Here is a 23,724-nt window from a genome sequence, read left to right on the forward strand (position 1 = left end):
TAAAGGAGACAAAAAAAAAAAAGACAACTAAATGTAATTTCATTATCCTGGATTGGGTTCTGCATGATGACAAAAAAAAACTATCAAGGACATTGAAAGAACAACTGGGGAAATTTTAACATGGACTGTGGCAGGTAAAAGTATTAAATCAAGGTTACGTTTGATTATTTGCAGTGTTGTAATATAAGAGGATGGCCTTATTCTTAAGAGATAAACACTGAGGTAGTTAGGGGTGATGTGTCATGATATCTGTGATTACCTTTCCAATGGCTTAGAGAGAAATAGAAATAAAGCAATTGTGGCAAAATGTTGATTGTTGAATCTTGCAGTATTTAAACATTTAAAGTGTAAGAAAAATTCTAAATAACATTTCAAAATAATGAATTTGGTGGTGGTAAATAGGGTGAATTGATGAGGAAAGACTGAAGACAGGTAGGAAGCTGTGTTTGGTCTAGGATGGTGATGGTAATGTAGCAAAAGATACCCAGTTAAAAAATGAACAGTTGCTAGGACCTGGTAACTGATAAAGGGACTGAAAGAAAGGAAAGTGAAAAGGGAGATTTTTATTCTGGTTGAATGGAGATGCTACTGACAGAAATAAGGAAGTTGATAGAAACAGACCTGGGGAGGTCAGTGGGAAAATAATGAATTCCAATTCAGGACACTTTTAAATTCCAAGTGAGAGTGGCTCAGCTTAATGGTGGCATCCAGTAGATGGCTGGAAGCTGTTGCTCAGGATATAAATTGGTCATTTCGGTATTTGTTGGGTTAGATTTGCATTTCCTCTATTTCTTTCTCTCAGACCCCAGCAGTGATGTTTATTAAACTAAACAGGTGTTTGTTGAAGTTTCGTGAATTCTCTATGAGAATTTAAAAATTTTGTTTTCTATTTTGGTAATAATCTAAGAAAAAATATAAGCATATTTTGGGTCATGTATGTGACCACCTTATAACCAAGTACTGCCATGTAATTTCAGTGGGTGCTTTTCTGTTGACAGTCACATTGGTACCCCTGTTCTGTTGGGGGGCAGTGAAAAAAGAAAGAGACAAACTTAATGCTTAGATGATGTAAGTGCTAGTGCCAAGTGAGTGCTGTTTAATGCCGTTGCCAACTTGATGTTTTCTTAGTAGTTTGTAGTTTGAGTAGAGATAGAAGCAGTGTAAAAATTGTCCTCACATACCACAGAGAAGCATAGGCAAGCTGAACTCAAAAAAAAATCTGTGCTGTAGCAGTCAGATCAAATTATTGATGAAAAAGGCAGTTTAGTTGCAGTAAACATCTTCATCTGTCCTATTATTTTGAATTTTATTGGTTTGATAGTTAATTTTTTGTGTGTGGTAAAATATACAGAAAATTGACCATTTTAGCCATTTTAAGTGTACAATCAAGTGGCATTAAGTACATTCACAGTGTTGATTAACTATCATGCTATCTGTTTCCAGAACTTTTTCATCACCCTAAACAGAAACTGTGTACTCATTAAGTAATAACTCCCCACTTCGCCCTCTTCCATCCCCTAGTAACCTTAACCTTTACTGTGTCTATAAATTTTCCTATTCTAGATACCTCTTATAAGTAGGGCCATATGATATTTGTCCTTATGTGTTTGGCTGATTTCACTTAGCGTAATGGTTTCAGGGATCATCCATGTTGTAGCATGTATCAGAATTTTCATTCCTTTTTTATGGCTGAATAATCTGTTGTATGTACTTACTACATTTTGTCTATCCATTCATTTGTTGATAAACACTTGAATTGCTTCCACCTTTTTTTTTTTTTTTTTTTTTTGGGGGGGGGGTACGTGGGCCTCTCACTGTCTTGGCCTCTCCCGTTGCGGAGCACAGGCTCCGGACGCGCAGGCCCAGTGGCCATGGCTCATGGGCCCAGCCGCTTCACGGCATGTGGGATCTTCCCGGACCGGGGCACGAACCCGCGTCCCCTGCATTGGCAGGCAGGGTCCCAACCACTGTGTCACCAGGGAAGCCCTGCTTCCACCTTTTGGCTATTGTGAGTAATGCTGCTCTGAACATGGGTGTACAAATATCTCCTTGGGTCCCTGTTTTCAATTCTTTGGGGTGTATACCTACAAGTGGAATTGCTGGATCATATCATAATCCTATGTTTAACATTTTGAGAAACTGCCAGACTGTTTTCTATAGCAGCTGCACCATTTTACATTCCCATCAGCAATGCATAAGAATTCCAATTTCTCTACATCCTTGTCAACACTTGTTATTTTCCACTTTTTTGATAAATAGCCATTCTAGTGTGTGTGAAATGGTATCTCATGGAGGTTTTGATTTGTATTTCCCTAATGACTAATGATGTTGAACATCTTTTCACGTGCTCGTCAGCCATTTGTATTATCGTCTTTGGAGAAATGTCTATTACAGTTTTTTGCCCATTTTTGAATTGTAGTGTTTGGTTTTATGTTGTTGAGTTGTAGGAGTTCTTTATATATTCTGGATATTAATCCCTTATCAGTTACATGATTTGCAAATATTTTCTCCCATTCCATTGGTTGTCTTTTCACTCTATTTGCAACGTGCTTTAACAAATTTTTAATTTTGATATAGTCCAGTTTATCTGTTTTTTCTTTTATTGCCTATGCTTTTGGTGTCATACTTAAGAAACTATAGTCATCTCTTTGTATCCTCAGGGAATTGATCCAGGAACCCACCCCCCTCCCCATACCAAGATCCATGGGTGCTCAAGTCCCTTATGTAAAATGGTATGGTATTTGCATACAACCTATGCACATACTCCTGCATACTTTAAATCATCTCTAGATTACTTATAATACCTAATACAATGTAAAGGCTATGTAAATAGTTGCTGGTATGCAGCAAATTCAAGTTTTGCTTTTTGGAACTTTCTGGAGGTTTTTTTTTTTTTTTTCCTGAATATTTTTGATCTGAGGTTGGTTGAATCTGTGGATGCAGAATGTGTAGATATGGAGGGCCAACTGTTGCCAAATCCAAGGTCATGAGGATTTTGCCCTATGTTTTCTTCTAAGAATTTTATAGGTTACTCTTTTTTAAAAAAAAATTAATTTAGGGCTTCTCTGGTGGTGCAGTGGTTGAGAGTCCGCCTGCCAATGCAGGGGACGTGGGTTTGTGCCCAGGTCCGGGAAGATCCCACATGCTGTGGAGCGGCTAGGCCTGCGAGCCATGGCATGGCCGCTGAGCCTCCATGTCCGGAGCCTGTGCTCCGCAACGGGAGAGGCCCGCATACTGCAAAAAAAAAAAAAAAATTATTTATTTTTGGCTGAATTGGGTCTTCATTGTTGCTCACAGGCTTTCTCTAGTTGCAGTGAGCGGGGGCTACTTTTTGTTGCAGTGCACGGGCTTCTCACCGCGGTGGCTTCTCTTGTTGCGGAGCATGGGTTCTAGGCTTCAGTAGTTGTGGCTTGTGGGCTCTAGAGTGCAGGCCCAGTAGTTGTGGCACTCGGGCTTAGTTGCTCCGTGGCATGTGGTATCTTCCCGGACTGGGGCTCGAATCCATGTCCCCTTCATTGGCAGGCGGATTCTTAACCACTGTGCCACCAGGGAAGCCCTATAGTTTACTCTTAACATTTAGGTCTGATTAATTTTGAGTTAATTTTTGTATATGGTATCAGGTAAGGGTCCAACTTTTTTTTTTTTTTTGCATGTAGTATCCAGTTTTCTGAGCACCATTTGTTGAAAAGACTGTCCTTTTCCCATTGAATGATTTTGGCATTCATGTTGAAAATCATTTGACCATGTATGTGTGTTTCTGGGCTCTCTATTCCATTGGGCTATATGTCTTTCCTTATGCAAGTACCACACTGTTTTGACTATTATAGCTTTGTAGTAAGTTTTGAAATTAGGAAGTGTGAGATAGCCAATGATCCTCTTCTTCAATATTGTTTTTGCTATTTGGGGTTCCCTCAAATTCCATATGAATTTTAGGATGGGTTTTCCTGTTTTTCCAGAAAACACCTTTGGGATTTTGATGGAGATTGCATTGAATATGTAGATGGCTTTGGGTAGTATTACCATGTTAACAATATTAAGTCTTCCAGTGCATGAACATGGGAAGTCTTTCCATTTTTTGTGTGTATTCTTTAATTTCTCTCAGCAGTGTTTTGTCGTTTTCAGTGTACAAGTCTTTTAGTTCCTTTGTTACATTTATTTCTAAATACTTTATTCTTTTTGATGCTATTATAAATGGAATAATTTTCTTAATTTGCTTTTCAGATTGTTAGGATAGAATTGCTAGTATAGAAATGCAAGTGATTTTTAAAAAATTATTTATTTTGTTGCACTGGGTCTTTTAGTTGTGGCAGGCAGGCTCCTTAGTTGTGGCTTCTGGGCTCCTTAGTTGTCACATGCAAACTCTTAGTTGTGGCATGCATGTGGGATCTAGTTCTCTGACTAGGGGTCAAAGCCAGGCCCTCTGCATTGGGAGCGCAGAGTCTTAACCACTGTGCCACCAGGGAAGTCCCTGAATGTGAGTGGGGTTTTTTTGTTGTTTTTTTTTGCGGTACGCGGGCCTCTCACTGTTGTGGCCTCTCCCATTGTGGAGCACAGGCCTCGGACGCGCAGGCTCAGTGGCCATGGCTCATTGGCCCAGCCGCTCCGCGGCATGTGGGATCTTCCCGTACCGGGGCACGAACCCGCATCCCCTGCATCGGCAGGCAGACTCTCAACCACTGCGCCACCAGGGAAGCCCGTGAGTGATTTTTGTTTGTTGATTTTCCATCTTGCAACTTTGCTGAATTTGTTTATTACTGCTAACGGTTTTTTTGTTTGTTTTCCAATTTGTTAGGATTTTCTACATAAAAGATTACATCATTTGTGAAGAGATAACGTTACTTTTTCCTTTCCAATATAGATGCCTTTTATTACTTTTTCTTGTCCAATTCTTCTGGCTAGAACTTCCATTATTATGTTGAATAAAGTGGCAAAAGCAGGCACCCTTATCTTGTTCCTGGTCTTAGGGGAAAAGCTTTGAGTGTTTCACCATTGTGATGTTAGCCATGGGTTTCTCTGCTATGGCCTTTATCATGTTGAAGAGTTTCCTTTCTATTCCTAGTTTATTGAGTGGTTTTGTTTTTTCCAATTATGAAAGGGTGTTGAATTTTGTCAGATGCTTTTTCTGCATTAATTGAGATTAATGAGCTTTTTCCCCCTTCATTGTGTTAATATAGTATATTACATTGACTAATTTGATATGTTGAACCATTCATTCTGGAGATCAGTCTCAGTCATGGTGTATAATTCTTTTAATATGCTGCTAAATTCAGTTTACTAGTATTTTGTTGAGTATTTTTGTATGTGTATTTATAAGAGATATTGGTCTATAATTTTCTTTTCTTTTCTTTTAGTATTTGCCTGGCTTTGGTATCAGGTTAATGATGCCATCATAGAATAAATTAGGAAGTGTTCTATATTAGTTTGCTAGGGCTGCAATAACAAAGTACCATGGAGTAGGTGGTTTAAAGAATAGAAATTCATTCTGGAGGCTAGAAGCCCAAGGTCAAGGTGTTGGCCAGGTTGATTTCTTCTGAGGCTTCTTCCCTTGGCTTGCAGATGGCAGTCTTTTCCCTGTGTCTTTCCTTTATGTGTGCCTGTGTCCTAATCTCCTCTTGTATAAGGACACTGGTCAGATTGGATTAGGGCCCACCCAGATGACCTCATTTTATCTTAATTGCCTCTTTAAAGGCCTTAGGTCCAAATATATAGTCACATTCTGAGGTACTGGGGGATTTGGAATTCAATATACGAATTTTGGGGAGACACAATTCAGAATATAACATGCTCCCTCCTCTCCAACTTTTTGGGAAGAGTTTGAGAAGGATTGGTATTAATTCTTTTAATGTTTGGTAGAATTTACCAGTGAAGCCATCTGGTTCTCGTTTTTTCTTTATTGGGAGGTTTTTGATTACTGATTCAGTCTCCTTACTAGTTATAGGTCTATTCAGATTTTCTGAAGTCACTTTTGGTAAATAATATTTGTAGGAATTTTTTGTCCAATTCATCTAGGTTATCCAGTTTGTTAGCATACAAGCTGTTCATAGTATTCTCTTATAATCCCTTTTATTTCTATAAAATTGGTAGTAAATGTCCCCACCTTCATACCTGATCTTAGTAATTTGAATCTAATCTTTTTTTTTTTTTTTGGTCAGTCTAGGTAAAAGGTTTGCCATTTTGTTAATCTTTTAAAAGAACTAACTTCTGATTTTGTTGATTGTTTAAGTTGATTTTCTGTTCTCTATTTCATTTACCTCTGCTCTAATCTTTATTATATCCTTTCTTCTACTAGCTTTGGGTTTAGTTTCCTCTTTTTCTAGTTCCTAAATGTGTACAGTTAGGTTATTGATTTGAGATATTTCTGCTTTTTTAATGTGTGCATTTACAGCTATAAATTTTCCCCTTTGCACTGCTTTTGCTGTATCCATAAGTTTTGGTTTCCATTTTCCTTCATTTCAAGATATTTTCTAATAAAAATGTGAATTGATTGATTTTATAATTTTTAAACTTACACTAATTTTGGCCTTAGTGTTGCATAAGAACAGTCTTATATCTTGTTTCACATTTGACTAAGTGAATCTGTACTTAAAACAGGGGTCCCCGAACCCAGGGTCCACGGCCTGTTAGAAACCGGGCCGCACAGCAGGAGGCGAGTGGAGGGTGGGGCCAACGATAGACAGAAAGTAGCCAATTGTCCTTGACAGGATGCAAGTCTTGCTAGTTTACTTGGCTTTCTGAGCATGTTCACATGGGTGCTGAGGAAAGCTTGGGGCTCTTGACCAGACCGCTTTCCGGCTTGGAAGGATTCCTTTGAGCAGTCCAGGAGTCTGCTTCTTTAGAAGGTCTGCTCCAATGTGCTAACACAGATACCTCTCTCCCCCTGCAGGTTTTCAGGAACCCCCACGAGGTGGTGACTGTGCTGCTGATTCAGACCCTGGGGGCCCTGGTGCCCTCTCTGCCCATCTGCCTCAGCTCCAGTGTGGAGAGGGCAGGGCCCGAGCTGGAGCTCGTCAAGCTGCTGGAGTTCTACGATGCCACCGCCCACTTCGCCAAGGGATTGGAGATGGCCCTGCTCCCCCATGCAGGTAAACATCCTTCCTCCCAGCTCGCAGGCTTGTTTTTACTCGCTCTTTTTGAAGCTTCTGGGGCCTGGGTTTGTTTTTCTTTTCTGGTGACTGATTTTACAGAAATGCAAGGGATCAGTGTTTTCCTTCTTAACAGATATGAAAACCTTTTCCATGAAAACATTACCATTATGGAAATAATTGTTGCTTAATATATTGTTGCCTAGCTCCAGTGCTGCCTAGGTGCTTTACACACTCTGGGGAAGTGATAGACACTTCTGGGCTTAGAATGTAAGAGGCAGGTAGACATTAGTGGCAACGAGTTGGCAGTGAGTTACACTGGGGAGGGTAGTGTCCTCTTCTTTTCAAGGCATCACAGAACCTTGGGTAAGTCAACCTAAAAAGTAAGTTTAAGAGAACAAATGGATTAGAGGAGCTTTTTGATAGGACAACAGCAAGTTTTTAAGGGCAGGGGTGCTGCATTAGGACTAAGGATGGCTATAAGGAAATTGGGCTTTCCCCAGCTGCTATATGAGAGCAAAGCACTCCTTCTTCCCATTTGGGCAAACAATGCCTGGTGTGTTGCATTTCCCCAGCTGTTTCCCATCTAGGTTAAAAGCATCATAAACTTTTTAGTCATACAGACTTCATCACGAATGCTACCGTCAAATCAGGAAATTGCTTCAGGAAGGCCTGCTTCTTCCGTTTGGCTGCTGTGTGCCACTGACTTGGTTTATTTAATAGTTATTCTCTTTAATTACCTTTGTGTGTAATTACCTCGTACATTCCTGGGAGTGTGTTTATTGTTCGAGTTCCTGATGACTCATTGGTGTTTTTGGCACACTCACTGGCAGGCCCTGGTTGTGGGAGAGGCATGGTGGATGTGGCTTCCAAGGGACCTGGATGCTGTGGTCCTAGTGGCTGAAGAGTATGTAGGCTGAGCGTCCTGTGGAGCAGAGTGGAATGAAGGCAGGGCAAGGAGCAGGTTGCTTTTCTCCTACTAGTGATGGACATTATTGAAGAAGAGAGAACCACCCTCTGAAGAATCAGATACAGAAAATGCTTTGTTAGTCAGCCATGGAAGTTTAGATTTTTAATGATTCCTACTGAGGTTTTCAAAAAAGTATACGAATTTATTTATTTATTTTTTTGTGGTACGCGGGCCTCTCGCTGTTGTGGCCTCTCCCGTTGCGGAGCACAGGCTCCGGACGCGCAGGCTCAATGGCCACGGCTCACGGGCCCAGCCGCTCCGCGGCATGTGGGATCTTCCCGGACCGGGGCACGAACCCGTGTCCCCTGCATTGGCAGGCGGACTGTCAGTCACTGCGCCACCAGGGAAGCCCTAAAAAGTATACGTAGTTTTTAATTTAAAAATACTTTGGAAACACACACAAAAATAAAAATAAAAGAGTAAAAATGATCCATAATCTCATGACTCAGAGAAGGCCATGGGAACATTTTATTTCCTCCCAGTAATTCAAATATAATTATACATTTTCATAAATAAATATAAAATATATAAGTATATGCCTATATAAATATATATGCACATACATATTTTAAAATATTAGTTTTTAAAAAAATTTTATTTATTTATTTTTGACTGCATTGGATCTTCATTGCTGCTCATGGGCTTTCTCTAGTTGTGGCTAGCAGGGGCTACCCTTCGTTGCAGTGTGTGAGCTTCTCATTGCAGTGGCTTTTCTTGTTGCATAGCACGGGCTCTAGGCATGCGAGCTTCAGTAGTTGTGGCTCGCAGGCTCTAGAGCACAGGCTCAGTAGTTGTGACACGCGGGCTTAGTTGCTCCACGGCATGTGGGATCTTCCCGGACCAGGGCTTGAACCCATGTCCCCTGCATTGGCAGGCAGAGTCTTAAGCACTGCGCCACCAGGGAAGTCCCAAAATATTAGTTTATATTATCTGATATTCTCTTTTTTGCTCAAATTAATATAATGAGCATTTTTTATGTCATTAAATATTTTCCTAAAACATGGTTTTTAATGACCACTTGGTAACTATGGCTTACTTTAATTTTTAAACCTGCTATTATAAATAAAACTATTATTAACAATCTTATGCATTAATTTTGGAGCCCAACTCTGATTATTCCTTGGGATAAGTTTGAAAATTACAATTGCTAATAAATGAAAAATTTAAAGATGTTTGTCACATTTTGCTCTTTAGGAAGTTTCTACCTGTTTTCACGTCCATCAGTAGTAAATGAGACTGCTCATTCCCGCGTGCCCTCACCAGCGCTAGGCTCTATCTTTTTTTTCACTTGCCAGGTTCTTAGACAGTTAATGATATATTATTTTAATTTTCATGTCTTTGATTACTAGCCAGTTTGAAAATTATATTATAAAAAGTTATATTTTTCTCTTGAATTGCTTATTCTTTTGCTTCTTTTTCTGTTTGAGGGTTTAATCTATTTCTGGTTAATTTATAAGAGCAATTTATTTAAAGCAATATATTATTAAATGTATTCTAAAAAGCAACAAAGTATTGTTATAAAAATTCATGATATAGCTATCTGTAACACAAAATGAAAGTCTCCTATAACCAGCTTGCTAGAAATAACCACTGTTAAAAATCTGGTGTATATTCCCTAAATATCCTTATATAGTAAGGATTTTTTTCCTCATTATCAAGTATGTTGCAGATATATTTTCTAACTTTCTGGTTTGCCTTTAACACTTTTCCATTTTAATAATTAATAATGTACATAGTATAATTCAAAATATGTAAAAGGTTATGCAATAGAAAGTCAAAAAGTTAAATAATTTGTTGACTTTATAGTTAACAAGCAATATGTATTCAGTATAGAAAAAACCAGAAAATACAAGGAAGGAAAAAGATCATGCTCAACCAACTGTCCAGAAACAGTATTTTGGATGATATACACATGCAAATTTTGTATAAGAGTGTGTGTGTACTTAAATGTTTTTAATAGAATATTTTATTATCATTATCAGACCCCCATTTTATATTGATTCAATATTGTCATCCAAAACAAGTTTTCCCAGTTCCACAAAAGTCTTTATAGCTGTTTCCCTACCTCCCATTAAAATCCAGTCAGTGTACATGCATTGTCTTTGGTTGTCCTGTCTCTTTAATCTCTTTTAATCTAAAACAGTCATCTCATCTTTTGTCTTTCATGACATTGACGTCTTTGAAGAATACAGGGTAGTTTTCCTGTAGAATGTCCCATATTCTGTAATTATCTAATTGTTTCCTTGTGATTAGACTTAGGTTAAACATTTTTAGTAAGAGTACTACATTGGTGATGATGTGTACTTCCTATGGCATCACATCAGGAGACACAATGTCGAATTATTGTTGATGGGTTGGATTAATCACTTGGTAGTTGTACCTGCCAGATCACTCCATTGTAAAGTTACCTTTTCCTCTTTGTAATTAATAAGTATCTGTGGCATGATATTTTGAGCCCATAGGAATATACTGTTCCTTAAGAAATATTTACCTAGTGACTTTAGCATCCATTGGTAATCCTTGTCTGAATAAACTTTTACATTGCTGATTATAAAATGGTAGTATTCTAATTCTCTCGTTCCTTTTACATGTATTAGCTGGCATTCTTTTTTTTAAAAAATAAATTTATTTATTTATTTATTTTTGGCTACGTTGGGTCTTCGTTGCTGCGCACGGGCTTTTTCTAGTTGCGGTGAGCGGAGGCTTCTCTTCACTGTGGCGTGCAGACTTCTCATTGCGATGGTTTCTCTTGTTGCGGAGCACAGGCTCTAGGCGCACGGGCTTCAGTAGTTGTGGTGCACGGGCTTAGCTGCTCCACTGCATGTGGGATCTTCCCAGACCAGGGCTCGAACCTGTGTCCGCTACATTGGCAGACAGATTCTTAACCACTGCGCTACCAGAGAAGTCCCTTGCTGGCATACTTTTGTGAAGAGGAGATTTTTCTTTCTCTTTGATATCACTATGAACTCATTGGATTCTTTTTTTATTCATTGTATTATGATCCATTATTTTCATTATTCATTTTTTTTTTTTTTTTTTTTTTTTTGTGGTATGCAGGCCTCTCACTGCTGTGGCCTCTCCCGTTGCAGAGCACAGGCTCCGGACACGCAGGCTCAGTGGCCATGGCTCACGGGCCCAGCCGCTCCACGGCACGTGGGATCTTCCCAGACCGGGGCACGAACCCGTGTCCCCTGCATCGGCAGGCAGACTCTCAACCACTGCGCTACCAGGGAAGCCCCTCATTATTCATTTTGATGCTCGAATTATTTCAAATTTGGTCAGTGGTTGCCCCTTCAGGCTGGCTCCTGTATCATTTTGACACGTCCCTATCAGCCTTTGAGTGCTTTATTGTTTTTTGGCACAAACTGTTCCAGGAACACTTTGTACTTTCTCTGCCTCAGACCGGGAATCAGCCATTTTCTCGAGCTTGGTTTCTTCTAATGGGAAATGGTATTTAGAAACCAAGGTCTGGCACCAGGGGTGCTTATTGTTGCTGGGCTATTATTACTTCCTGTGCCCTTTGTGGACAGAGCTAGGAAATGCATAGTTTTTAAAATTACCAGTTTATACTGATACTTCCAAATCAAATGCAACACCAATAGATTTTTACCTCTTGCTGTTCTCAGTTGCATCTCTTTTCTCCTACAGGGAAAATTCTGGTTCCCATCAGCAGTGTGTGAGTGTGTGTGTGTACGTGTGTGTGTGTGCATGTGCATGTGGTGTGTGTGTGTTATAAACACATACAGTTATTTTTCATGACCCTATTATCGATAGGTCAAAATGTATTTAGTTTATTTATTCAACTACAAATGGACTAGTTCTAGAGTGATGGATGCTGAGGATGCTATGCTCTCATACAATGTATATTCCAGTGGGAAATAACCAAATAATCACACTAATGAGTGTTTAATTACAAGTGAGATGAGTACTTTGAAGAATAGCAAAATGGTTCTAGGAGAAAAGCAAAATGGTTTTAAGCAAATAAAGATGGTTGAGAGTAGCAGACTTGAACTTAGTGAGTGCTGAAGGAAGAACAGGAGGTAACCAGATGAAGAGGGGTAGGGAAGAAGAAGGTCGTTGCAGACAGAAGCAGTAGCAGGTGGCCGGAGGGGAACTTCTGAGGAACCGAGGGAAGGCTAGAGGCTAGGGGAATTGTGAAGGAGGCTGAGTCTATAGAAGTAAAAATAAAAGTAGCTGGCCTTTATTAGGTGCTTATACATGCTAGACACGTACTATTTTACATAATCTCCAGTTAAGCCTTAAAAAATTGATGCCATTATTAACCTCATTTTATAGTTGAGGAAGCAGACACTGAAAAGTTAAGTCATGCACACAGTCACCTAACTAGGAAGCAGTAGAGCTTCAATAGAAGAGCCTTCACCCTTAACTACCACCCACTTTCACCTCCTGAGGTCAAACGATGCAGAACCTTGTAGGCTATGGAAAAGATTTTGGATTCCAACTGAAGAGATAATTCTTAGAAGTTGAATTGCTGTGCCATAGAATATGCGCATTAAAATTTTTATGTAGTTGAATATAGGAATTTTTGGAATGCCTAGTGTATGGGCTCCAGATGGAAAATGTTCTTTCTGCAGAGCCTTTTCTCTGTAGCAGTTCTTGAACTTGACCCTGAGGAGGATTATCATTTGAAGAGGTTCTTTTTTTTTTTGCGGTAAGTGGCCTCTCTCGTTGCGGAGCACAGGCTCCAGACGCGCAGGCTCAGCGGCCATGGCTCACGGGCCCAGCTGCTCCGTGGCATGTGGGATCCTCCCGGACCGGGGCACGAACCCGTGTCCCCTGCATCGGCAGGTGGTCTGTCAACCACTGCGCCACCAGGGAAGCCCTGAAGAGGTTCTTGACTATGACGGGTTGTAGGATTAAGGGGATCGGTATCTTTAATAGTGCCTTAGGCACATAATGCACAAAGCTCAAATTTATCAAAAGATTTACTGACATGATCGCTTCAGCTTCCATGAATGGTAAAAGCAGATGAACAGAAAGTAGTCACCCCTAAGATGAAATAGGAAAAGTTCCAGTGGAGGTCCTTTCACCTGTTGTTTTTCAGCAATTGATTTCCAATTCTTTGTTCATTATTGCATTTAATTTCTGATTCCCTGAAGATGAGCAAACCCTGGTGAAAGTCGTGGAGCTGGTGGATGCTGTGTATGGTCCGTACAGACCCTACCAGCTGAAGTACGGTGACATGGAAGAGAAGAGCCTCCTCCTCCAGATCAGCGCAGTGCCTCTGGTAATGGCATAATACCGGCAGTGGCCATTCGGGAATCATTCTGTTTGCCAGGCTCCTAGGGTTGGGGGTGGGTGGGATGCCTCGGAGAAGGTGTGAGGTGGCATTAGGCATGCAAAGAGTGGAAACTGGTGCGCAGACACTGGGTTCTCAGTGCTTCCTGGGCTCTTGTAATCCAAATGTAAAATGAGACCACAGATATGCTACCAGTTTTTTATTTAAAATCCTCTAGCAAAACTTAGAGGCTTAAACCTTCTTGAGAGTAAGTTGATTATCCCCCTGATTCAGTCATTATCACAGTCTTTTGTTTAAGGCAGCATATGCAAATGGACACAGGAGCTGAGTATTCATGGACAGTACTCTAGGGCCAGGTTCACCAGGTGGGCATCAGAGGGGAATTTCCATTGTAAATGTTAAGGTCACCTAGCATGATGTGAGTTGACATTTAAGAATAGATCTTACAGTAGTTAAAACCTGCCGCCTCCCGCCGCTTTTCTGTTTTCTAAGGACGTACCTAGAAAGTCTGTTACGCTCAATTATGTTCTTGCCCCTGAAGGAAGCATTCTCCTTTCACTACATTCTTTTGGAGCGTGTGGTATGGAGAATTCAAATCCTAGCTTGAGAGCCAGAGGGAGAGATGCCATCTTAAATCACAGAAAAAGAGGAAAGAGAGGAAAAATAGAAAGATGAATATAAGGATTTGATCATGCTTTTTAGCCAGGAGTTTATTTCTGTGATCTCACTGACCACTTAGACTGTTCTTCCCTAGGTCAGGCTCTTAAAGAGCTGTCACCGTTTGGGACTGCATTTCTGTTGCACCTATTAAGTGATTTTACCATGAATGAGGAGGTTTGGAGCTCTCCCCATCTTAATGTTGTCTATTTGTTTGTTCTTCAGTCTGAGGCAGCTTTTTTTATCTCTGTTTGCTGACCAGGAGCGTGGGGAAGTCATTGACTGTGTGCAGGAGCTGAGCCACTCTGTGAACAAGCTCTTTGGCCTTGCTTCCGCAGCCATTGACAGATGCATCACATTTACCAACGGCCTGGGGACCTGTGGCCTGCTCACAGCCCTGAAATCCCTCTTTGCCAAGTAAGGCTGGGGTAGTGGGGTCAGGGCCAGCCTCATTGGAGAATGATGTCTCTCCCAATTAAAAATGTGTGTGTCCTGTATTCCTGCCATGAACCCGGGAGAGGCACTTGCACCTGAGCCCAAGGGGGTGTTCTTAAGGATGTTAAGAACACTGTGGCATGTTTGTAATGGTGGAGCATTTGAAGCAACCTGAATGTCCATCCATTTGGAAATGGCCAAATAAGATATGGTATGTTCACATGAGGGGAGTTCCCTATGTGGCAGTTAAGGTGTTAATTAGATCTACACATAGCAACATGGATAGATCTCAAAACATACTGCTGAGTGAATAAAAGGTTGCAGAATACTATATAGAATCTCATACAGTGTGTGAAAAGAATATACAAAAAATAGAGTATATTTTCTGTAGCAGGGTTCGGCAAATTTTTTCTGCCAAGGGCCGGATGGTACATATTTTAGGCTTTGAGGGCCTTACAGTCAACAGAGACTTTTGTAGTGCACTGCCCTAGTAGTAGAAAAGCAGCCAGAGACAACACATACATGAGTGGATGTGGCTGTGTTCCATTAAAACTTTATTTACAGAAAACCAGGAGTGCCAATTCCTGTTCTAGATCTTTTTTTGTCACTTAAAAATGCATTATATATTCCTATAGCATAGAGGTCAGCAAACTCTAGCTCATGAGCCAAGTCTGTTTTTGTACAAGTTTTTGTAAAAGCTATATTAGAACGCCACCATGCCCATTCACTTACCTATGGCCTGTAAATCCTCACTATAAAGTTAGAGTTGAGTAGTTAGGACAGAGACCTTGTGACTCTCAAAGCCTAAAATACCTGGATCTTAACAGAAAAAGTTTGCTGAGCCCTGATGTGGAAGGTTAGGCAACAAACTCAAAACACTGGTTGTCTTTGGGGAGATGGGGAGGGACTGAGGTGGTGGTCATAGGGGATTTAGCTTTATTTGTTATTTTCTGATTTTTTAAAAAAGTAAATTAATTTATATTTAAATTTTAATTAAAAATATAAAATAAAAAAAATATAAAATCATGCTACGTGAAAGAAGCCAGTTACAAAAGACCACACGTTATATGATTCCATCTATATGAAATGTCCAGAACAGGCAAATCTGTAGAGACAGAAAACAGATGAGTGGCTGCCTAGGGCTGGGGAGAGGGGAGTATTTGGAGGAGATGAGGGATGACTGCTAAAAGTTATGGGGTTTCTTTTTGGGATGATGAAAATTGTTCTAAAGTTGATTGTGGTGATGGTTGCACAACTGGTTTTCGTGACTACCCTAAAAACCTTTGAAGTGTGCGGTATGTGAATTAAATCGCAATAGAGCTGTTAAAAGAAAGAAAGAAGGGGAAACCAAAATTAAGTTTACTTAGAAAAAGGAAAAAGAAATCAATATAAGGCTGGATTCTCTGACCTGTGTAATTGAGATGTAAGGGCCCTCAGGAGGTTAGATGCTTTAGTCTTTAGCTTATAGACAAATACATTCTTAGGCTCTCCAAGAAATCTTGTTCTAGAATGAAGTTGCCACGAGTCTCAAGAAATTCCTCGTACTGAACTGAATGCTCTTTTGCTGCCGTAAGTTTAGGGAGCTCTTGTCATTCCAGAAATGCTGAGCATGCCCCTGTGAGCTCTGAGGGTCCTTGGACCCAGTACTGTTAGACACTGCCATGGACGGTCTGCACCTTCCAGGGTGGCTTACAGGAAGGCACTGAGGGCTGCGAGATCATGTCGCTTGCGTAAGACAGGGGCGGGGAGCCAGGTGAGCCCAGACATGTCCCCCAGGAAGAGAAACATCAGCAACAAGTTTAATCAAATAAAATTTATCTCTTTCTCTCTCTGCCACCAGTTGGGATCTTGTGGATAAAATAATTTTTTTGAGATCTAAAAATTTTATTATAAAATTAAAAAAGTAATGCTTCTAGGAATACATATATATTTAAATATGAAAAGGTGTAAAAAGGTGAAAGTCTTCCTTCTTTCCTGCGCATCCTTAGGCAGTCCTCAGTAGTCACAAGTTTTAAACATTTTGCTTTGAGTCTTCTCATTCTTCTCTCCAGACTTTAAAGAAGATTTTTTTGTTTATCACCTTTAACTATTATGTCTTGACGCAACTCTGAAAGGTAAGGAACTGAGCCTCCTCGGGGCTGGTGCTGTCTCTTATCCCCTCTCCTCCCAGCTCTTGTTGGTGACATTTTCACGTTTAGTTCTTCTGTTGGTTACTTCATTTTAAAAAGTAATACAGGGGCTTCCCTGGTGGCGCAGTGGTTGAGAGTTCGCCTGCCGATGCAGGGGACACGGGTTCATGCCCCGGTCCGGGAAGATCCCACATGCCGCAGAGTGGCTGGGCCTGTGAGCCATGGCCGCTGAGCTTGCGCGTCCGGAGCCTGTGCTCCGCAACGGGAGAGGCCACGGCAGTGAGAGGCCCGCGTACCGCCAAAAAAAAAAAAAAAAGTAATACAAATCCATATTAAAAATTCAAACTGTACAAAAGGACATATGATGAAAACAGGTCACCTGCTCTAGAAGGGAAGGTTTTGAAGCTACCAAGACAGCTGATGTTTATAAAATTAGGGAAATGAGGATGATGCTAACTTGCCCAGGGTTCAAGTGGGACCTTGTTCAGGAGTGGAGAGGGTGTGGGGATGGTGTTCAGGAAGGCAGGGTAGGGAGGATGGAGGACGCAGGCAGGGCAGGAGGAGATTGGCCTAACTTGGACCCTGCTGAAGCTGTAGAATATAGCTGCTGATGGGGTGTTGCAGGGTGAGGGGTGTTACAGCTGGGACGGGAGCCTGGGCCCTGGAGTTGTAGCCACCTGGGCTCAGATCCTGTCTCGGGCACTTCCTAGCTGGGACCTTGGGTGGGTTAGTGTGCCCTTCTGAGTCTTGGTATCTTTTATTTGGGTAAACTGATGGTGATAATATCTCCTTTCCATGGTGGTTGTGAATATTGAGTGAAAACATAGAATTAAAGCACCTAATGCAGCAGCTCTTACATGGTAGAGACACTTGGAAACGTGTATTGTGAGAGAATCAGAAGGTTTTGGTACAAATGCCATAAAAATGTGATGTGATACACACCTCACGTGGGAGCCCCGCTATGGCTAAACAGTCACCCCCCTGCCTCCCCCTGGCCCCGCCTCAGTGCTCGGCGGCTGCTCACCGTTCCAGGGACTCTGTCGGGAGGTTCTGTGGAGCTCACGCCTTGTTGGACGGGGTGTTCTTCTTGTTTAACGTCCTTCAGCTAAAGCACAATTAAAACGTTCTTCAACAGCTCCCTGTCAGTGTGTCCTGAGGGCCCTCCCCCTCCCCCAAGGAAAGCTGTCACCTTTCTGGGTGCAAAGGGAAGGTGCTGTCCGTGGCATTTTGGTTTCGTAGCTTTTCGGCCTTGTGTGAAGGGAGCAGCAGGGGCGTTTGTCCCTCAGTGGAGTGGTCTGCAGCAGTTCCTTCCGCTTGCTTCTCTGAATGGCCTTTCTCTCCACCACACAGACTTACTCTTCAGAGCCGTGCCCTGAGTCATCACAGTCCACTGTCCTCACTAGAGCTCATGGCTTGGGAAGGGAGAGAGGCGAGACTTCTTGTGATGTATGCAGGTGTCGTGGGTTTTAGGGAGCCTGTTGGCTTCCAGAGCACATGACCATCCACCCCTGTCCTCCTTACCACACCCTCCCAAGGACTTATGTGTTCACGTTCCAAGAACTGTACCGCTGGCCCTCTGTATCCAGCGTTCCTTATCTGTGGGTTCAACCAACTGTGGATCAAAAATATTCAGAAAAAAAATTTCCAGAAAGTACCAAAAAGCAAAACGTTAATTTGCTGCATGCTGACAACTCTTTATGTAGCATTTATGTTGTATTTACAATTATTTACATAACATCTATGTTGTGTTATAGGTATTATAAGTAATCTAGAGATGATTTAAAGTGTATGGGGAAATGTACCTAGGTTCTATGCAAATATTATGCCATTTTATGTAAAAAACTTGAGCATCCATGGATTTGGGTATCTTTGGGGGAGGAGGGGGGCAATCCTGAAATCAGTCCCTCATGGCTACCCAGGGAGTACTGTACATAAAAACGATACCACTGCACATCAGCTTTCATTTTATACTTTTCAGGGAGCTTTTGTGTCTACTATTTCATCCATTTCATTGTATTTTATCATCATGACAACTCTGTGGGGCAGTACACAAGTCATCATTAAGTCCATTTTAAAGATGAGGAAACTGAGGCCCAAAGACACCTAGGTACTTGCAGTGCAGGTCTGTCGTTGACTCAGGACCTATTTCTGGATGTCTCCTTTATGCCCAGGTCTGTGTTAGTTCCTGGGGATACAATTATGACCTACGAATGGATAGTCCCTATTCTCCCAGAGCTTCTAGTCTGATGACAGCAATAAACATTAAACACATACAGTAAATAAGCTATTTAATTATACTTGTGTTAAGTGCTGTGAAGGAAAGTATGTGGTATAGGTGGGAGCAGACAGCAGTCTGTGAGGGAGGGTTTTCAGTTGTGAATCCAGTTTCATGCTCCTGTACCATTAAAGTCGGGCTCTTGCCTGCCATGGAGCTTGGCTGTTTAATCTAAATTCAAGGATTTGAATGCTACAGAAGTACACTGGATATCAGTGAACTGCCCTATGGTATCCTAGGTGACAGTTGGGTATTATAGTGGGACCATGACGTTTTGAAACAGTTCTTTGGATCAGCTTCCAAAGAAATGCCCCTGTTAGGATGAGGGAGTAATTAACCAGCATCATCTCTCACCTGGTTGGTCACAGAGTCTTGGTCTTAGTGGCCATCCCCTTCCCCCCTCATCTTGAGCATCTCTTAAAGCTGCTCTGCCAGGTGAGAAAGACAGTCTTGCCACATAGAGGAGACCTTTTTGTGGTCAGAGCTTTATAAGTAGTGACAACCCTTGGTAGGATAGCCTCTGAAGGTGCTCTCAAGGTCATTAGCAGTTTGTCCAAAGCTGTATAATTCCAGGTGACTCTGGGTCTGAGAGTTTATGATGATACCGCTGTCATTTTTGTCTTTCCCCATAGGTATGTGTCTCATTTCACCAGTACTCTCCATTCAATACGAAAGAAGTATAGGCTGGATGATATTCCTCTCAACTCCCTTTTTCAAGAAGATTGGGCGGCTTTTCAGAATTCCATTAGGTAAAGTAGGGGTAAACATGCATAATAGAGTATATAAAAATGATAAATGTGTGTGTAAGGCGTTCTTTTTTCTCTCTTTCACTGCCCCCCCTTTTTTTTAAAGCAAATACTCTAGACTCTGAAAACAAGCCAATAAACAAAAAAAACAAGCCAAACCAAACAAACACCAAAAAGACCCCTCTTGCTCTTAAAATATTTTTTAAAGTTCTTTATGAACTCATCTCCTTTGGTGACTTAAGTTTTTTTATGTTTGGTTTGAGATTTTTTTTCCCCCTTAGCCTATAGTTTCTACAAACGTAAAATAAGTTAGAGCTTTTATTTTAGAAAATGCACAGCTAATTGGATCCTGTTTCTGGATCTGTGCCACAGAACTAAATGGTAAGTCAATGCTATTTGGCCTGCAAAGAGCCGTGTAAGAGTTCCGTGAAAGGGCTTGAGGTGACCCTCCCAAGTCGTTGTTGACAGACAGATTCTGGCGTAGCCTGTGTGACCTGTGGGCCACTAGGTAGACACTCTGTTGCCCTAAGCCCTGAGGTCTGGTGGGAGTGTGATTGGCAGTGGCCTGAGGAGTTTGGCCCTTGATGTGTCCAGCCTGAGGGAATGCCCTAGCAGTCCAGTGGTTAGGATTCCGTGCTTCCACTGCAGGGGGCATGGGTTCGATCCCTGGGCGGGGAACTAAGATTCTGAACGCTGCACGATGCGGCCAAAAAAAAAAAAAAAAAAAAAAAAAAAAGACGGAAGCTCTGGAAGCACTGGGCCTGCATCGTCCCAAGGCTATGACCTGAAGCCTCGGTTGACTAGGTGTATGTTCTCTGTTGTGCTGTGGTTCTCCCACTCCTATGCGGTCTAACAACTGTACTATCAGCCTGAGATAAAAAGCGATCTAGAAATTTCTTTTCCTTACAACCATTCTTTGCAGACATAGTTCTGAAAAGGCAAGCTGCTCTCCCCCCACTTACATTTCTTGCCTGACCCCTGGCCTAAGTGGTATGTGCAGAGCGCCCATGGCACATGTGGGTCTCAGTGCAGATCCAGACCCTCCAAAAGCTGTCTTTAATCAGGGTAAACCCGGGGCCTCCCAGGACCATTTGGAGTGTCTCCTCATGGGCTCTGATCTGAACTTTTTTTTTTTTTGATGAAATTTAATGTTCTAGATGCTAATATCCCTTATCAGCTGTGGCAGCTTGGTACACCAGAAAATATTATGCGCAAGGTTGTTCTCTTGTAACTGGCGTGAGTGGAATATTTCACTTTCTCATAAACCTTTCTTATGATGGAATGCCTAGATATCCTGGTGATGATAGACACTTTTAGAGAAAGTTAAAAGTTAACTAGACCTAAGATGTTTTTAATCCTTGGATTTGTCCTGACATTATAATTTGGTGTTGAAGGACTCAGTAGCTGGAGTTGGAGGCCTAGCATAAAATTACTTGAAAATTAAAGGATTATTAAATACAGAAATGATCATTCAGGCTTATCTCTGAGAAACAAATGGATTAATCTTCATCTGCCTTTCATGTGATCAGAGAGAAACAATTCTAAGATCAAAACAGTTTTCTCTTCTATGCCTGGCAAATAGCAGGTAGCTCACAAATATTAATGAATTTTGGTTTTTAAATTTTAGATACAAAGAATTTCCAACCCATTTTATTTGTTTGTTTGTTTTGTTTTGTTTGTTTTGCTTTTTTGGCCACGCTGTGCAGCTTATGGGATCCTAGTTCCCTGACCAGGGATCGAACCCGTGCTCCCTGCAGTGGAAGCGTGGAGCCTTAACCACGGGACCTCCAGGGAATTCCCTCCAACCCATTTTCTTAAGGACAAAGCCCAAAAGCAACCTCAGTATATTTGGAAATGTAAAATTATTTGAGATCATGTTGGATAGAATTGTGATTCATAGCAGAGAGACCCATGACAGGAAGATATTAGAAGGGACCAGCATTTCCCTTTTACATGCATTACTAATGAATGGAACATTTCAGGTGGGCCCTCAAGTGGTTAACTGCTTTCCCACAACCCAGCACACCACCAGAAGTGGTGAATAGTTAGAATTTTTATGAATGGGACAATGTTTGTCCTGTAAATGTCGGCATTCCAGATACTTGAAGTGCTTTTTGTTTCGTTTAGGATAATAGCCACCTGTGGAGAGCTCCTGCGGCAGTGCGGGGACTTGGAGCAGCAGCTAGCCAACAGGTAGGAGAGGGCTGTGGGCCGGCCCCTGGGCTCTCAGCTGGGGAAGACCTTGATAGAGTGCCCAGCACCATCTGAAGCCACAGAGCTTGAGGACTCTCTGTACCTAGGATACGAGGTGTCAGTGTTGTCACCATTCAACATTTATTGAGCACCTAAAAGGAGCAAGGCTCTGACCTCCTTGGCACATAATTTTAGTTAGATATGGAAGTTTCAGCCTAAATGAGGAAGCAGCACATGTTGTCTCCAGATTATGAGTGGGCAGGGCTCCCACTGCATGTTTGCAAGTCAGTTATTGGGAATGGAAAGTTACAGGCGGTGGCGAGGTCCCCTGGGCCAGCCCACAGAATCGGGATGAAACCGGCCAGCCTGCCTTCTGGGTTCTGCAGTAGGATCCTGTGCTGCGGAAGCCGGTGTGTGTCAAAGGAGGATTTCTGGGGTCAGGCCTAGGAAAGGTCCTCCTGCCCCCTCTCCATTCTGATACCTGCCAGGGCTTTTACACTGCCCCGAAGTGACCCCATTCGGACCTGCTTTTCCCTCCAAGGGCTTCAGGCTCCCCAGATGTCCTCACTTCTTCAGCAGAATCTCTGATTGCCTTGGTGCAGCTGCTTTCTCTGTTCTGCAGGAATTCAGGGGAAGAAGTCTGTTTCCTACAGCGGTGTTAGGGCCTAGCGGCAGTCCCTTCACCTCTTTCTGGGATAATTCTTTGTTGTCCTAAAGTCATCTCTGCAGGAGGGAATTTCTGGCAGTGCTACAAAGTGAAAAGCAAGCTGAGGCCTCAAAACTGGGTGGGCGGTAGGGCTGAGCTGCTGGGGAAGGTCGTCAGACCGGCTGCAGGGTCAGGGCTCTGAGTTGGTCATTTCTCTTCTCCTCACCACTCTTTGTTTCATTTCTGAACCCACGGGTTGCCTTCAAGTCCCAAGATTTTTCACCGTGGTTCTCATTATGGGGAAAGCCTTGCGAGGGCCAGGGGTGCCGGGGTGAGTTGGAATGGGCAGCTGTTGCAGTTCATAACTCCCAAACAGCCCAGCATAGAGTTCATGTGACTTCTTGGAATGAATAAAACCAGAGCACCACAGGCATACAGCGGAGTGTGTATAAGTAATATAAATAATGATGTAAACACCCCCTTTCTCCCTCTCCACTCCCACACACACTTATGCTCATGTTTATATGCACATGTGTGTGTACACACACACACACACACACACACACACACACACACACGGTGAGGGGAGCCTATGGCGGAAGTGTGAGTAGGTCTGGGTTCACGAAGGGCCCCTAAGAAAAGGTGAAAAATTGACATTTATATATCTAAAAGAAAGCCATGTAGCTTATTAGTTTCTTAATTACGGTGGTAATTACAGCCTGGGCCCAGATCAAAAATTAAAAGTTCACGAGTGTGCAAAGTATTAAAAACTGAAAATCTACTCACCCCAAAAATTCTTGAGAAGAAACGTTAACAGCCCCCCTGCCCCCATCGCATTTGTTGAGCTCTGCCATGAAAGGCTTTACTTGAATTAACTCCTTAATGCTCCCAGGGCATCCAAAGAGATAGGTACTATTCTTACCTCCATTTTTACACATGAAGAGACATTGAGGCATAGAATTTGGCACTGGTAGTAACTTTTTAAGTAAAAGAAATTATCTGTGGAAAGAGTTGTGTCTGAGGTGATGCACCTGAGAGGCAGTGATCTGAACCTGGACATCAGCTGAGTCATCCCGAGTGTGTGAGCATCACCTCTACACTGTCCTTCCTCACAGCTGAGTGTCCTTCCTCAGACTTGGGTTTCTCTGCATATATATCAGACGTCTTTCCATATGAGAACATACAGACTTGCCTTAATCTTTTAATGAAGATGAGTATTACCTTCTAAAGGGTAAGGAAGGATCTGGTTAAGAAGGTGAATGGGGGCATGACAGATAAAGGGTGAGCCCCTCTAACTGCATTTCGCAGCCCCGAGAGGCTGAGAGCCTGGC

General features: G+C 42.0%; 1 protein-coding gene across 1 annotated transcript in view; it reads left to right on the plus strand.

Moving 5' to 3' along the window:
- The window catches only part of COG7 (component of oligomeric golgi complex 7), an 84,992-nt gene that overhangs the window by 26,374 nt on the left and 34,894 nt on the right, over positions 1–23,724 (plus strand). The window contains exons 7-11 of the mRNA XM_081256999.1: positions 6,884–7,082; positions 13,173–13,300; positions 14,232–14,386; positions 19,441–19,557; positions 21,682–21,747. Coding sequence (XP_081113125.1) covers positions 6,884–7,082; positions 13,173–13,300; positions 14,232–14,386; positions 19,441–19,557; positions 21,682–21,747 — 665 coding nt within the window. The remainder of the gene's footprint in view (positions 1–6,883; positions 7,083–13,172; positions 13,301–14,231; positions 14,387–19,440; positions 19,558–21,681; positions 21,748–23,724) is intronic.

Source organism: Mesoplodon bidens, assembly GCF_964165515.1.
Source record: "Mesoplodon bidens genome assembly, chromosome: 15".
Taxonomy (NCBI): domain Eukaryota; kingdom Metazoa; phylum Chordata; class Mammalia; order Artiodactyla; family Ziphiidae; genus Mesoplodon; species Mesoplodon bidens.